Below are 14,025 nucleotides of genomic sequence, written 5' to 3'. Positions count from 1 at the left end.
CACTTTGGCAACAGTGGGGAGGAAAAACTCCCTTTTAACAGGAAGAAACCTGGCAGAACCAGGCTCAGGGAGGGGCGGCCATCGGAAAAATACTTCAACCTTCAGCAGTGTAAAAACTTGGACAACAAACACATTTTTTCCCCCAAGTCTTTTAATTTATTTCACCTAAATTTAAATAATTTTCTCATTTTTTTCTAAACTAAGTTCTAACAAAGAAGTAAAAATCTACGCTTTAGAGTGACAAAATAGTTATATAAATATTAATTAAATACTAAGCAGATATATATTTTAACACTGAAATCCAATAAATGAGAACATGTGGTATATGTATTTTTATTACACAATAGCTAATCTAGCAGTTTTCTTCTGTTGAAGAAAATGCAAAAAAACAAAAAACCATTAAATAAATTTACAGAGATCCAATCATCATCTTCGTTCTAATATATACAGCGCACTGAAATTAAACACGAACCACAACAGCAGACTGTGATAGTGATCAATGACAGATCAGTGCGAAAGGTTAAGTGCCAAATGAGGTGAGACCGAGAATGCGGTGCAAAAACAAGTCAGTTTAACTCAAGTGTGCATGTATCGTTTGACATCTTACAGGCTACTGTGGCATACAAAAAAATAAAAAATTAAATCTGACAGTGAGGTCAGTTAAATTATTACGATTGTTACACAATGACTTTAAAAAATGTAACAACATGGCACAAGGCAAGCTGTGATATTAGAATCAGTATACTGAATCCGATCCCGCTCGACTCCATACAATGGTTAAGACAAATGAGACGCACTCGACTCGTGCACTGAAACAATACTTTCAGCATATTGCTTAAAACGTTACGACCCGCACACTAGCTGAGGTGATTCATCAAGCAGCCGACTTGTCGCTTGTCAACACGGCCCTCCTTAGGCTACAAGTGTCGTCTACACATGTGCAAATATAAATCTGAAAACCACAAACTGCAAACAGACGACCGCAGTGAGGAGGAAACTGTCTGCACAAACTAAAAGCCCTAAGTCTGATGCTTCATCCGTGCGATTACAGTGTATTCTCTACTGATAAGCTGTATGAGGCATTTAAGTAGCAGTCTGTCAGGAAGGCAGGGCATTCGAGGTATTTCATGCTTTTATGACCAGTGCCGAACAAAAAGAAAAAAAAAAAAAAACGTTAGAAAAACAAATCCTGCGTGTCTACTTTTGATAGACGCCTAAAGTGTAAGAAAAAAAACCAAAACAACAAAAACAAAACAGGCACATTACACAACTTGACCAAAAATAATTTAAAAAATAAAATAATTGCACATCTTGCAACAATAACAGGTTTATGAACAGTAAATATGAAACCGGTTTTCACTATAAATAAAGCTCTGGTAAGTTTGTATTTTAATAATTGTGCTTAGTAGAAATGAGGCATTATGGCCGCGGACAGACAGGCGAAAAAAAGGAAAAATAAAATATCCCTGCAGCAGAGGGATCCAGTCTCATTCATATAAAGTGGTGGGCAATGTTTCTGGTATGTTTAGGTCTTCTTGTTCCTTTAGAGGTGACGTATTATACTGCCCCAAGAGGGGTGGGTGGGTGGGGGGGGGTCACTGAATGGTTTGATGAGGATAAAAATGATGGTGTGAGGGCTCTCACTTTAGGGCCTTGAGCAATCATGTTGGTTTCTCCTTTAATTTGTTGCCCGTTTCCATAAGCATGGGTGCAATGCTAGTGTTGACTGTTTTAATAAAAGTTTAACTAGAACTGAGGAGATCCAGGTCCAACGATACATTAAACAAATTTACAATTAAATTAAATTTACCATTAGAAAAAGAAAACAAACATTTACAGTATAACGCTCCGAGAGAGGTTTGTTAACATCAAACTGCTACAATCAATGTACGTTTTAGGCACTGGCACTGAAATGTGACTGATGCTTTTCAAAGATGAAAGAAAAAAAAACACAACCCAAAAACAACTATGCTCAGTTTGAGAACAGATTTTTTAGAATGTATTACACATCAGGTACGTTCCTTTTAAAGGTTAACCCTGAGTGCTAACAATAACACACCATCCTTGGCTCGCTCGGTCCTGCCTATTCTGAAAATTAATGAGTAACCAATCGACTGATGAGAAATCCCTCAAAGGCTACATGAGTTTTAGAACACAGCTTTTACAACATTCAGAAAGTTTTTCCTAATAAAATATGCGAATAAAAATAAGAATAAATTAATAAATACATCCATTTTAGCATACGATGTCACTAGACGTGAATGTGAATATTGAATATTATTAGCAGTACGACTATTTATTTCGTAATATGGTTTCAGTTAATCACTTTGACCTTTCAACACACCCAGAGGTATTTGACTTAAAATGAACCGGCCTGCCTGATATGAGGAAGGCGAGCAGTCCCTTAACACTGATGGCAGAGCTAACAAAAAGATTCAGAGTTATATACAGTTTGTATATTTAGTTTCCTAGGGAACTCACAGAGGCACTGAACACAATTATACATAGCGAGAGTTATAACAGTACTGTTGTACAAAAATGTGTCATCAGCTTTATGTTCTTACATGAACCTTCTCTGTTCACTTTGGTTGGCTGGTTCATCATTGAGGAATGAGCGAATACTAATGTTTTCATCACCTGCCCGGTTTTAAGGGATCCCGTGTATCCATGGGAAACATTCAGGCCTTATTAAAAGCTGACTAACAATCCCTCTGGAGATGTCCCATTGATGTCACCATCTGTTTTTTGTTTTTGTTTTAGAGGTAAGACTGGAAGTCAGTGATGAAAAGTGCGTATCTTCAAAGGAGCATCTGTTAGAACCAAGGAGCACTTTCTGAAAAAAAATAAATACTGTTTTACAATTACTGATCGAGGGATAAATAACACAAGCATACGAGGACCATATGTCCTCTTCTTTTATATGCCATTTAGTACTTCTTTAAAGAAAAGACCCCATGTCAAGGTCCATAAATGCATTAGCGTCCATGTTAAATGAGGAGTCGAAGGTCTGGGTGTTCTGGTGCATCTTCTGATGGTGCCGCAGGTTGGACTTGCTGGAAAAGCTCTTGTCGCACAGCAGGCAGGCAAAAGGCTTCTCTTTGGTGTGTATCCTTCGGTGACATATGAGCTGAGTGGACACCCGGAACGCCTTCCCACACTCCAGGCACTGGTAGCGCTTGGGCTCTGTGTGAATCCGTCGGTGGTTCTTCAGGGCCATCAAGTTGGTGAACTCCTTCTGGCACACTGAGCAGAAGAAGGAGCCCGTCTTGTGGCTGTTCTTGTGGTTGAGGAGGGAGCCGGCGTGACGGTAAGTACGCCCACAGTGCTCGCAGACGTGGCTCTTCTCCTCTGTCACAGAAGTGTTGTTGTTCTTCTCTGAATTAGGAATGCTTCCTGGAATATGGGACAAAGGTGGTGGAACTTCACTGTGCATCCCTCCCATTCCCATGGACTGACTGACTCCTGAGTCCCAGCAGAGGTTGTTATCTATAGCGTCATCCTGGTCTTGTTGGTAGTGGTCCTGAGCCACGTGGTGCATGTTATGGTGCTCCTGATAGCTGGCTGCGTCGGGAAAGCTCTGCTGGCACAAGCTGCAGACCACAACCTGGTCCTTTGAGTGCACCTCCATGTGGCTCTGTAGGTGGGTGACCAGACAGAAGGTCTTGCCACACTCGGGGCAGCATTGACGCCTCATCTGGGAGTGTATCTGCAGAGTGACGGGATCGGGAAATGTTTGGAGACACAAGGTGCAGTGGTGGAGGCTTTCGGAGTGTGTCTTTTTATGATTGAGAAGGGAGCCCGCATGGCGATAGGAGCGCCCACACAAGTCACACCTGCGGCAAGAAATAAATAAAATTAACAAACAACAACAGGACACTGCAACTCAAAATACGTTAACCAACAGTGAATGATTTATAAAACTATTTGTGACATTATACTTAATGTTCGGTACATTGCAGAATCAAACTAGAATTACTGTCTCATAACTGTATACCCTTATTAACCAGACAAGTTATAGCCGAAGCCCACAGGCAGCAGTTTTTGTATTTTTCACACAAATCCTATGAAGCAAAGTGTTGCAAAAAAGCTCTCAGTGCTCAGCTTTTTCCCCCTCTCCAACTGGTCTCACCGTACTTACAGTCCAAAACTTGTCGAACATCACATAAATCAACTTTAACCTTGATGCACACTCAATCATCCAGGTAAGGAAATCCCCAAAAGTTGATTCTGTTCATTTGGACGTAGCATTTTCAGTGTGAGAAATCTTTTGTCAGTCATCAAAGTGGCTTCTTCAGTCTCAGCTGACTGCAGGTTTCCCCAACCTTTTTAAACAAGACATTTGCATAATGACTGAAATCACCCCCACAGATACAGCGGCCAGGGAAGCAGAAGAACATCATATCAAGAAGGCCCTGAGTAAATGTGGTAAGCCACCTAAAGTATTCTCCAAGGCGATCCAGGAGAGATCAGCTGCTGCCTAAACAAACACCCTTAGTGATCCCTTATGTGTCAGGAGTATCTGAACAGCTTAGATGCATTTTCTCAAAACACCACGTCTCTGTGGCTTTTAAACCCCAAAACGCGCTGCGCCAAAAACTGGTCCATCTCAAGGATCGGGTCCCCTGACACACACAGAATAATGTAGTGCATGCTGTTAAGTGTCAGGAGGGTTGCTGTGATCCATTCCTCATCAGGGAAACCAAACAACCTCTGACCTCGGATGGCACATCACAGAAGAGCTAACTCATCAGGCAAGCACTCTGCCATCTATTAACACCTATAGGCCAGTAGCCACTCTTTCAATGATGGGGATGTACACATCCTGGACAGGGAGGAACTCTGGTTTGAGCGAGGAGTCAAGGAGGCCATTTATGTGAAAAAGGAAAGACCATCTCTAAATCGAGGAGGCATAAGGGTACATCTTTCACCATTTTGCAACGCTGTGATTGCAGCCATTCCCCAACTCTGTGAATGATACTCACAGCCATAGGTCAAAGAGTGTTTGAGAGGAGTGTTGTGACACTAAGGTCACTGATGCTTTCAAAAAACAAACAAACAAACCAAAAAAAGAGATTGTCCATTGACCTTTTGGATATAAACATTTATCATTTTAAACATTTTTGTATATTTCTGATCATAATTATTGAAAGAATTCTCTAGTTGTAGCTAAACAAGGTCACAATGACATCTGACCTCCAAATTATTACCACTTCATCCTCACATTCAAACTCAAATGATATCAGGTTAACAAGAATGGGATAGAAAGTTTTACAATTAAATGTATGCACAACTTTAAAACAAAATGCTTTAAACCATGGCTGCTGTTAGCACTCATACTTAAAAATGAAGCTGTCAGTACTCTCTAGCAAAATTTGTTGCAGTGATATTGTTTCTTATGCAAACACAAGTTGCTTAATATGCATGAAAAAAATCCCAGCTTTGTCTGTGTCAGTTTAGCAGGGGATAACATATCAGTCTGGCCAAAGTCAGGCTTTATCAAAATGACACACGCACAAAAAAATAATCAACAAGTGAAAGAATTAGAAAACCACTCCAATAATAATTAATAGAAAAGACTTACATGAAACACTTGTCTCCTCTCTCTGACTGCTGGACTCCAGATCCTGCGTTCTCCTGACCTCTGCGGCAGCGATGCCTCTTCAAGCCAGACCTGCCCTGGAAGCTTTTCCCACATGAAGAGCAGCTAAAGTGATTCACCGCCCGATTGTGGACCCTCTGGTGATTGTGCAGAATGCTGGCGAGACGGAAGGCCTTTCCACATGTCAGACACACGTATTTCTTCTTTTGCGTGTGGATGCGTGTGTGATTGCGCAAAGCCATGGGGTTAGTGAAGGGCTTAGAACAGAAGTTGCAACAGTAGTGCCCCGTCTTGTGGGTATTTTTGTGATTCAACAGTGAGCCTGCATGGCGATAGCTGCGATTACATATGTTGCACCTGAAAGGTCGCTCCTCTTTATTTGGAAACGTATTTAAATCTGCTTCCCTGCTACCCGAAGGTTGATCACAGGTGTGGGCTGCCAGCTGGTCTGCAGAGAAAAAGGCTTGTTTACATTCCTTACACTTAAAGGCTTTAGATTTTAGACCCCTTCTGACTCCAGACCTATCTTTTCTGAGGTCTCCACAGACATGAGCTAAAAGCTGCTTCCTTCCTCTAAAGCCCTTTCCACAGTTTTGGCAAGAGTGCCTTTTATATGCAAAGTGGGTGCGTAAGTGGTTCTTCATTGCTAGCTGGTTGGTGTAAGTGTTGTTGCAAACTGAGCAGGAATATTGACCCGTTTTATGAGAGTTTCTATGGTTAACCAAACTTCCTGCATGGCGATACGTGCGACCACACTGGTCACAGGCAAAAGGTCGTCGGTCACCTGCATCCTCCGATTTCACTGACATCTCCGACTTTGTCTGCGTTTCTCTTTCTTCAGTTGGCTCCTTGCAGCGCAGAGCAGAATTACAATCCTGATTGGCATCTGAAGCTAAGGGCTGCATTCCTCCATCTGACCTGGTCCCATTCATCTGCATAAGGGCCTGGATCTGGCTATTGAGTTCCTGGATTTTGGCTTGGTTCTCTTTGTGCCTTCTCAGGTGATTCAGTAGCTGCTTCTGAATTTTGAAAGCTTTCCCACACTCATGGCAAGTATGCCTAAGGAAGGAGACAAGGGTTATAGTTAATTCTATGTTTGAAAAACTGGGCACAATCTCCACAACAAGTAAAGCCACAATGACAGAACACTTTGACTCCGTGACAGACAAAAACACAAATCCGACCCTACAAGCAAAGCTTTGTTTTTAATCCCTTCTTTCCAACAAGCACAGATCATCTATAATATTAATTAATAGTATTAATAGTGCCAAACTAACCTCTTAATATCAAAATGGGATCTCTGATGATTTTTAAGGGCCAGCAGGTTGTAGAAGCGTTTCTGGCAGACGAGACATCTGAAGACACCCGTTTTGTGTGACTTTTTGTGGTTGAGGAGGGAGCCAGCGTGCCTGTATGACCGGCCACACTGATCACACTTGTATTGACGTTTCTCAGTATTGACCATGTCTTTGTCAGCACCCGTGTCTTGGTGCTGGGCAACGTTGTTTACTTTCACTTCCTCCTTGCTGTCCACTAACTCCTGTTTCCTCTCAGCTGTGCAGTTGTGGTTCTCAAGATGATGGTAGCTGGTGCAAAAGATGCCACAGCTTCCACAGATGATGTTTTGCGCTTCCTCCTTGCTTTCAGAAACATCATTATTAATGTGGAAAGGTTTAACATTATCTACTTGGTCCTGATTGTGCACAAGCTGATGAGCAATCAAGTCTTGCTGATTGGCAAAACTTTCCCCACATGTACTACAGATCATCATTTCTCCTGACTCCTCATCTTTCAAATCTTCATGAGAGGATGTGGAAGAAGGACCTGAGCTTGTAGGAGTGCCGTGGGATTGTGTGTGCCCTCGGAGATGGCTCCTGAGAGCCCTCATGGTTGTGTAGCTGTTGCCACATATGGAGCACTGATAAAGGTCACCATCATCTTCCTCATCTGTGTTAACATCTTCTTGGCCACTGTTCAGCCGTTCACTTCCAACATTTTCTTGGAAATTTTGTTCAAAGTGACTTTGGTTGTGGCTAGCATTCAGACCCTGGAACTCAACATTAATTCCTGGATTTCCAACTTCACAATGGCCATTACTGACCTGGAAGTTTAAACTGTTGTGATAGTCACCATTAGTAGTGTTATGTTGCTGATGCAGCAATGGGCAGCTGTGAGACTTAATCCCTGCAATATCTGCAAATGTCTCACCACAGTCTGCACACATGTGCCTCTGCATCAGGTGTTCATTGTGAGGTAGATGCACAGTCATATCCTGGGAGAAGTCCTGATTAAACTGCTCGTGGTACAGTGCTCCATTCCTGCCATCAATTCCATTCTCCTGATCCATACAAAGCACAGGATGAGCACTGTTCTCTTCTTCATCCTGGGAGGAGAAGCAGCCCTGCTGGTTATCCAAAGTCAGAGGCTCTGAGGAGAGCCAGTCTCCCTCAGCACTGAGGTTAAGAGAAGACGGCTGAGCTTTGTGGAGGCGAAGATGACTTTTGAGGGCTGCCAGGTGAGGGTAATTCTTCCTGCAGATGGAACACTGGTAAATCCCAACCTGATGTGACCTTTTGTGGTTGATGAGGCTCCCAGAGTGCCGGTAGCTTTTACCGCAGATCTGACACTTGAAGGGACGCTCATCAGAATCTACAGTTGAAGTCTCTTCAATTTCAGGTGCATTGCAATTATTTTGTGTGGGCATCAGGGTAGGACTGAGAGTGTTTGTGTCCATGATTGGGGGATCTCCCTGAGTGCTATTGGACGATGGGGTTTGATTACTGGAGCAGTCAGAGTACATGTGAGCGTTACTTCTAATCTTCTCTTGTGTATCAAAGTCTCCATGACTATCCATTGATGACACCGGAGGAATATTGTTTATAGGAGAAGCATAAAAGTTGGACTCGGGTGAAGCAATACTGTTTTCATATGATACACTGTGGCTCTCTGACAATGGATCTTGAAGACCAAATGACAGAGATGAAGAGTTATGCATTTGGATGTGTTCCTGGAACTCCTCATTGTTTGGGAAAAGTACCTGACATAAATGACAAAAGTTTACTGGAGCATCTTGGCTCTGAGGTGAAAACTGGTCAAGAAGTGTGCCTGCGTATGACCCACCTGTCGAAGTGAGGTCAGTCCCGCCTCTCGCCTTGTGTGTTCGCTGATGGCTGTAAAGGGCAGCCATGTTACTGAACAGTTTGAAACATACTGTGCACTCAAATGTTCCCACTTGGTGAGTCTTTTTATGGTTGGTCAGGCTTCGATGGTGTATGTATGACTTGTCACATAAATCACACCTGAATGGTCGATTTACTGCATCCTCTGAGGTCTCCGACTGCACATTATAAACAATCTCAGCCTTGTCCTCAGATGTGGAAATCCCAACGCTGGCCAAGTGCTCACTAAGATGATGTGGGTGATCGTTTTCAAGTTCATGTCTGTTTTTATATGAGGAATATTCCGTGTCCACCTTCCGATATGACTGCTCTTTTGCTTGTCTGGCAAAATGAACCCTCTGATGTGTAGCCAGCTGCGTTGCCAGGCGAAAAGCTTTTCCACATTCCGCACAGGAATACTTTTTAAGGGAAGTGTGGCTCCGGAGATGACTCTTCAAGGCCGAGGCATTAGAGTTTTCTTTTCCACATATATTACACTGAAAAGAACCTACTTCATGAGTCTTTTTGTGGTTAGTTAGGCTACCAGCATGCCTATAACCACGTCCACATTCATCACATTTAAACTTGCGTTCTTCATCTCGCTCCTGATGGCACTCCATATGTTCGACTAGACTGGGCATACTGGGACACACCATACCACAGTGTTTGCAAGGAAAACCTGTTGTCCTGCCATGGTCTTGCAAAGCCATCACAAGATATGGACTGAATTAAGTGTGCCAGACACAAAATAGGGCGGAAATGCATTAGATGCCTTTCTTATCCATATAAAAAGAAGGCAGTTCTTTATAATATGATGCAAGGACTCTCTATGGGATGTAGCCACAGAAATATGTCAAAAACAGGTCCCATCAGATCACTGGAGTGAGTTGAATTTGAAGAATCCAGACAAATGGAGCTGTGGAGAACAGAAACAGTATTAGTTTTATAAAGGACGTCAAACTAGACACTTTAGGACGCTGCAGATAACTCATTACTATTAAACTCATACAAATGAAAAGTACAAACTTTTAGATAACTATATTACAGAGTTAATGTGTTACCACCAGTAGTCAACATGCATGAGGGAAGACGTAATAGCGGAGTGTAAACAGTCTGACAGGTTTTGCTATACCTCTGCACCATCAGGCTAACCGAACTAGCTATGTCAATACACCAGGAAAACAACGCCTGTCAATGCAAATGTACTGACACTGTAAATCCGCAACACTCTCCACATCGTGATCAAAATCGGAGCGGATTATGCACGCTATCGTTGAGTTTTTAGGAACAGGAAGCAACTTAAATATTAATGGTTTCAAAATGCAGTGAGCTAACATTAGCGGAGTATGAGCTAGCATCATCTTGGCTAGCTAAACAAACATTGCACCCACTGCAGCAGAAAGCGTTTTTAAACGCGAAACTCCAAAGGCCAGCGACTGCACGGAGTTTAATACCTGCGGGAGTAGTTATTCCAAGCGAGCCCCCAAAGACATATATTCACTCGCTTTTAAAAAAAAAAAAAAATCACTTTTGTGTAAAGGGCAGCCCCCCTTTTTCCAATTGTCTTTTTTCTTCCATCCCCATTTCCACATTGCGCTTGTTGCTAGGAAACAGGAAATGTGCAACAGAGAAATAATTCCCCCTCAAAAGTAACTCTACTAGCTCAAGATGCAGCAGCTAATCGATAAAACCGATAAAAATAAATAAATAAATATATATATAATACGTTGTTTTTAAGCAAATAAAAGCAGGAGGTGAATGTTCATTTTTAGTTCATTCTCAAAATATCTTACATAATCCGCCCCAAAACATACTGGTTAGCTAAAATAGCTAGATTTGCATTTAAGTTGGGCAGTTGGGCAAGCATCTTTCCATTTTAACACACAATTGTCGAACTTTATTGGGACTGTAGTATCTTACTAGAGGGCTTACAGTACATTTATGATGTGTGTTATATTAAAATTTTATAATTAAACGTATTACACGCTTGGCTTTCCAAGAGCTGTCGTCATCATGGTCCTAGAGCCGTCCGCTCTCGCACAGCCAGTCAACGGCAGCCACCGTGTCTCACAGTAAACGAAGCCCTTTACCGAACGGCGATTAATGCCCTGATTCCGGTAAGATCGACTTTTGTTTTTCTAATACACGCAAGCAACTAACTTAGCTAAATACATGCTGTACATTTACAGTAATGATGATGATGATGGCACTGTGGAGTGAATCGGTACAGCCGGTCCTAAAGCCAGCCATTTTGAGTTAGTGAAAATATCTAGCAAGCTAAAGCTAGCGAAGGGGTATACGTACATAACACGCCCGGGCTGTTCGTAGTACCATCACCCTAAGCTGTGATCTCTGGTGTTTTTCTCTGGTCGTGCACATGCCACTTGTTCATCTTCATGCACTATGATCTCTGACATTACCTCGCCAACTTCCTTTGGCATTAAAGCGGCTAGCTTATTGTCCCTGAGGTCCTAATGCCAGCCATTTTGTTATTAACTGCACACCCACATATTTCTTTTATTATCTGACTGATTATTTCTTATCCCTCAAAACCCACTTTCATTAAAGTTGTACTCTTCAAATCCATAAAAGTCATAGGACTTAACACCATCATGTCTGTGGAAGAATTTCTATCCCAAGCTGCCAATGGTGTGTTTTTATTTTTTACATTGTTATTAAACGGTATATTTTTTTCCCATCATCTTTTTTTGTAGATGTAAAGATGGCCTCTGCTCAGCCTGCAAGTCCACCTCTTGCTGCGGAGTACACCCCTCCTGTGCAGGATGAAGAGGGCCAAGAGGAAGAGGTGGAGAGGGATCAGCCTGCAAAAAAACGTGGCAGAGGCAGGCCTCCGAAAGCCAAACCCCTTTTCAAATGCACTGCCTGCACAGAGGCCTTCAAGAGTCTGTCAGCTCTGCAGAGCCACAAGCAGTCGGCACATGTGAAGGAACGGCAGCAGCACCCATGTCCCGAGTGTGCCAAAACATTCTCGAGCAAGGCTCAGCTCTCAAAGCACGAGCGCACTCACTCAGCCCAGCGCCCCTTCCAGTGTCCCAGCTGTCACAAAGCTTACAAGACGCCCACAGAGCTGCGTAACCACAGCCGCTCTCACACTGGGGAGAAACCTTTTGTATGCACAGAATGTGGCAAGGCCTTCATGCAGGCGATATGCCTCAGGATCCATATGACACAGCACAGTGGAGAGCGCCCGTACTCCTGCCGTCAGTGCTCTAAGAGCTACCCAACCCTGTCCAAACTGAAGGTGCACATGCGCTCTCACACGGGAGAGAAGCCATACTTGTGTGCCGAGTGTGGGAAGAGCTTTGCTGACCCCTCAGTGTTCCGAAAGCACAGAAGGAACCACCAGGGCCATCGACCGTATGCTTGTGACGAATGTGGCAAAACATACACTGAGCTGAAGGACCTCAAAAACCACGAGCGTTCCCACACTGGGGAAAAACCCTACCTGTGTTCGGACTGCGGCAAGGCCTTCTCCCGCTCCTCTTCCCTGGCCTGCCATCAGCGCATCCACTCGCAGAATAAACCCTATAAGTGCGAGCAATGCACTAAAGGCTTCACCCAGCTTTCTTCCTATCAGTCCCATCTCCGCACTCACTCTGGTGAGAAGCCGTTCCTCTGCCCGCAGTGCGGCAAGATGTTTTCAGACCCCTCCAGCTTCCGTCGGCACCAGCGAGCCCACATGGGATTCAAGCCCTACCCCTGCGATAAATGCTCCAAGAGGTTCCGGCAGCCGGCCGACCTGGCCGTACACGAGCGCGTTCACTCTGGAGAGCGCCCGTACAAATGCCAGAGCTGCGACAAGGCCTTCGTAGCTTCCTGGGATCTGCGGCGCCACATGCTCGTCCACACAGGTCTGAAGCCATTTATGTGCACAGAGTGCGACAAGTCATTTGCTGAGCGCTCCAGCCTCAACAAGCACCGGCGTGTGCACTCTGGAGAGAGGCCTTTCAAATGTGAGGAGTGTTTGAAGTCATTTGTGGTGTCCTCAAGCCTGCGCAAACACGAAAGAACTCACCTCGCTGAGCAGTCTGAGCAACAGCAGCAGCAGCAGGAGACAGAGGCTGGGTCACCCTCAGGCTTCACTGCCCACACAACTCTCCCTCAGTTCTCTTGTACTCACTGTGATGCTACATTTGGTACCTGGGAAGAAGTTCAGACCCATGAAAACCTTCACCCCATTGACTCTACCCAGTCCGTTGCCAAAATCGTGTCGCTGGGCTCGCACATCTGTAAAACCTGCCACGAGGAGTTTGCACAGCTTGCAGACTTGCAGGAGCACGAAAAGCAGCATCCCAAGCCGAGGCCGCACGTCTGCGACAGCTGCGGCAAGGGTTTCCTCAACAAATCGGGACTGCGCAAGCACCAGAAGATCCACTCCAACAGCAAACCCCACAGCTGTCCCCACTGTGGCAAAGCCTTCCTGTTCGCCGCGTACCTTCGCAAGCACTTACGGACTCACGCGGACGCCGCACCGGTTGCCACGCAGCTCGCCGACATAAACATCATTCACACAGACCCCCTGCCTTCTCCTCCGACCCCCAGTGAGGTTTCTCCCTCGTCGGTCGAGCCCGGCACCATGTCGCTGACTGTCCCGACCGTGACTGTCCCCGTCACCGCTTTCCAGTCTCTTCGAGAGTACTTAGTCAAAGAAGAGGGGATTTAAGGTTCTCTGTCATTTTAATTCCACACATATTTACCCCTTGGCCTTAAAGCTGTTTTTTAGATGGGTCTGACTTTTCAAAATAACTTCCTTAAGAAACATCAAAAACACATTATCCTTATGTAAACGGTCGACATTTGGTCTTTGTTTTGTATTGCTGCAGTATTTTTAAAAACAGTTATGTGTATTATATGTTAATGTATTAAAATATACAGTATACTGTACTATAAGTACCTTACTATAAAATTGTCGTATCTGTTGTAATCTCGTCATAAAAATCCACCATAAAGAAAACAAACGAAACCAACAATTAAATCCTTGGCTTTATGGCCGACATGTTTTTATAAAACATTTTAAATGTTTTTTTTGAATCTCTTTTGTCTGAACAATTTGTAACTGCTTCACTGTGTTGCTAAAACAACTTGTGAAGCTGCAAAAGGTCGCTGGCATTCAGAAATGCCAAGAGGAATCACATTTTTATGCCAATAAAAACGTGTGTGCAACAATCAGTAATAATCGGAGATTCACTGTGTTGTGGTCCTGTTTTTTTTTTTTTTTTTGTGAGTCCGTGTAGTGTTTCTGTTACT

At 43.7% G+C, this 14,025-nt stretch overlaps 2 protein-coding genes across 5 annotated transcripts; one reads left to right on the top strand and one right to left on the bottom strand.

Annotated features, from left to right (window-relative positions):
• Positions 1 to 5: 5 nt before the first annotated feature.
• On the bottom strand, positions 6 to 11,432 carry znf646 (zinc finger protein 646). Of its 4 annotated transcripts, XM_040023382.1 has the most exons (5): positions 10,212 to 10,343; positions 6,877 to 9,673; positions 6,384 to 6,658; positions 5,582 to 6,047; positions 6 to 3,833 (listed from the first exon to the last, which is right to left on the bottom strand). In XM_040023382.1, exons 2-5 carry the CDS (start codon positions 9,465 to 9,467, stop codon positions 2,939 to 2,941), a joined length of 4,227 nt encoding a protein of 1,408 aa, XP_039879316.1. In that variant the 5' UTR covers positions 9,468 to 9,673; positions 10,212 to 10,343; the 3' UTR covers positions 6 to 2,938. The 4 variants fall into 4 exon arrangements, with proteins under 4 accessions (XP_039879316.1, XP_039879314.1, XP_039879315.1 ...); XM_040023380.1 differs by lacking the exon at positions 10,212 to 10,343 and adding an exon at positions 11,062 to 11,432 and having other exon boundaries at positions 5,582 to 6,658; XM_040023381.1 differs by lacking the exon at positions 10,212 to 10,343 and adding an exon at positions 10,741 to 10,846 and having other exon boundaries at positions 5,582 to 6,658.
• Positions 10,760 to 13,954, top strand: znf668 (zinc finger protein 668). The gene is made up of 2 exons (XM_040023384.1): positions 10,760 to 10,874; positions 11,472 to 13,954. The coding sequence occupies exon 2, from the start codon at positions 11,480 to 11,482 to the stop codon at positions 13,439 to 13,441; it is 1,962 nt and encodes a 653-aa protein (XP_039879318.1). The 5' UTR covers positions 10,760 to 10,874; positions 11,472 to 11,479; the 3' UTR covers positions 13,442 to 13,954.
• The last annotated feature ends 71 nt before the right edge of the window (positions 13,955 to 14,025 follow it).

Source organism: Simochromis diagramma, unplaced genomic scaffold (genome assembly GCF_900408965.1).
Source record: "Simochromis diagramma unplaced genomic scaffold, fSimDia1.1 OVJJ01000208.1, whole genome shotgun sequence".
In the NCBI taxonomy this organism is placed as follows: Eukaryota; Metazoa; Chordata; class Actinopteri; order Cichliformes; family Cichlidae; genus Simochromis; species Simochromis diagramma.
Note: the sequence above shows the minus strand (reverse complement) of the source record. Positions and strands in the feature narration are given on the sequence as shown.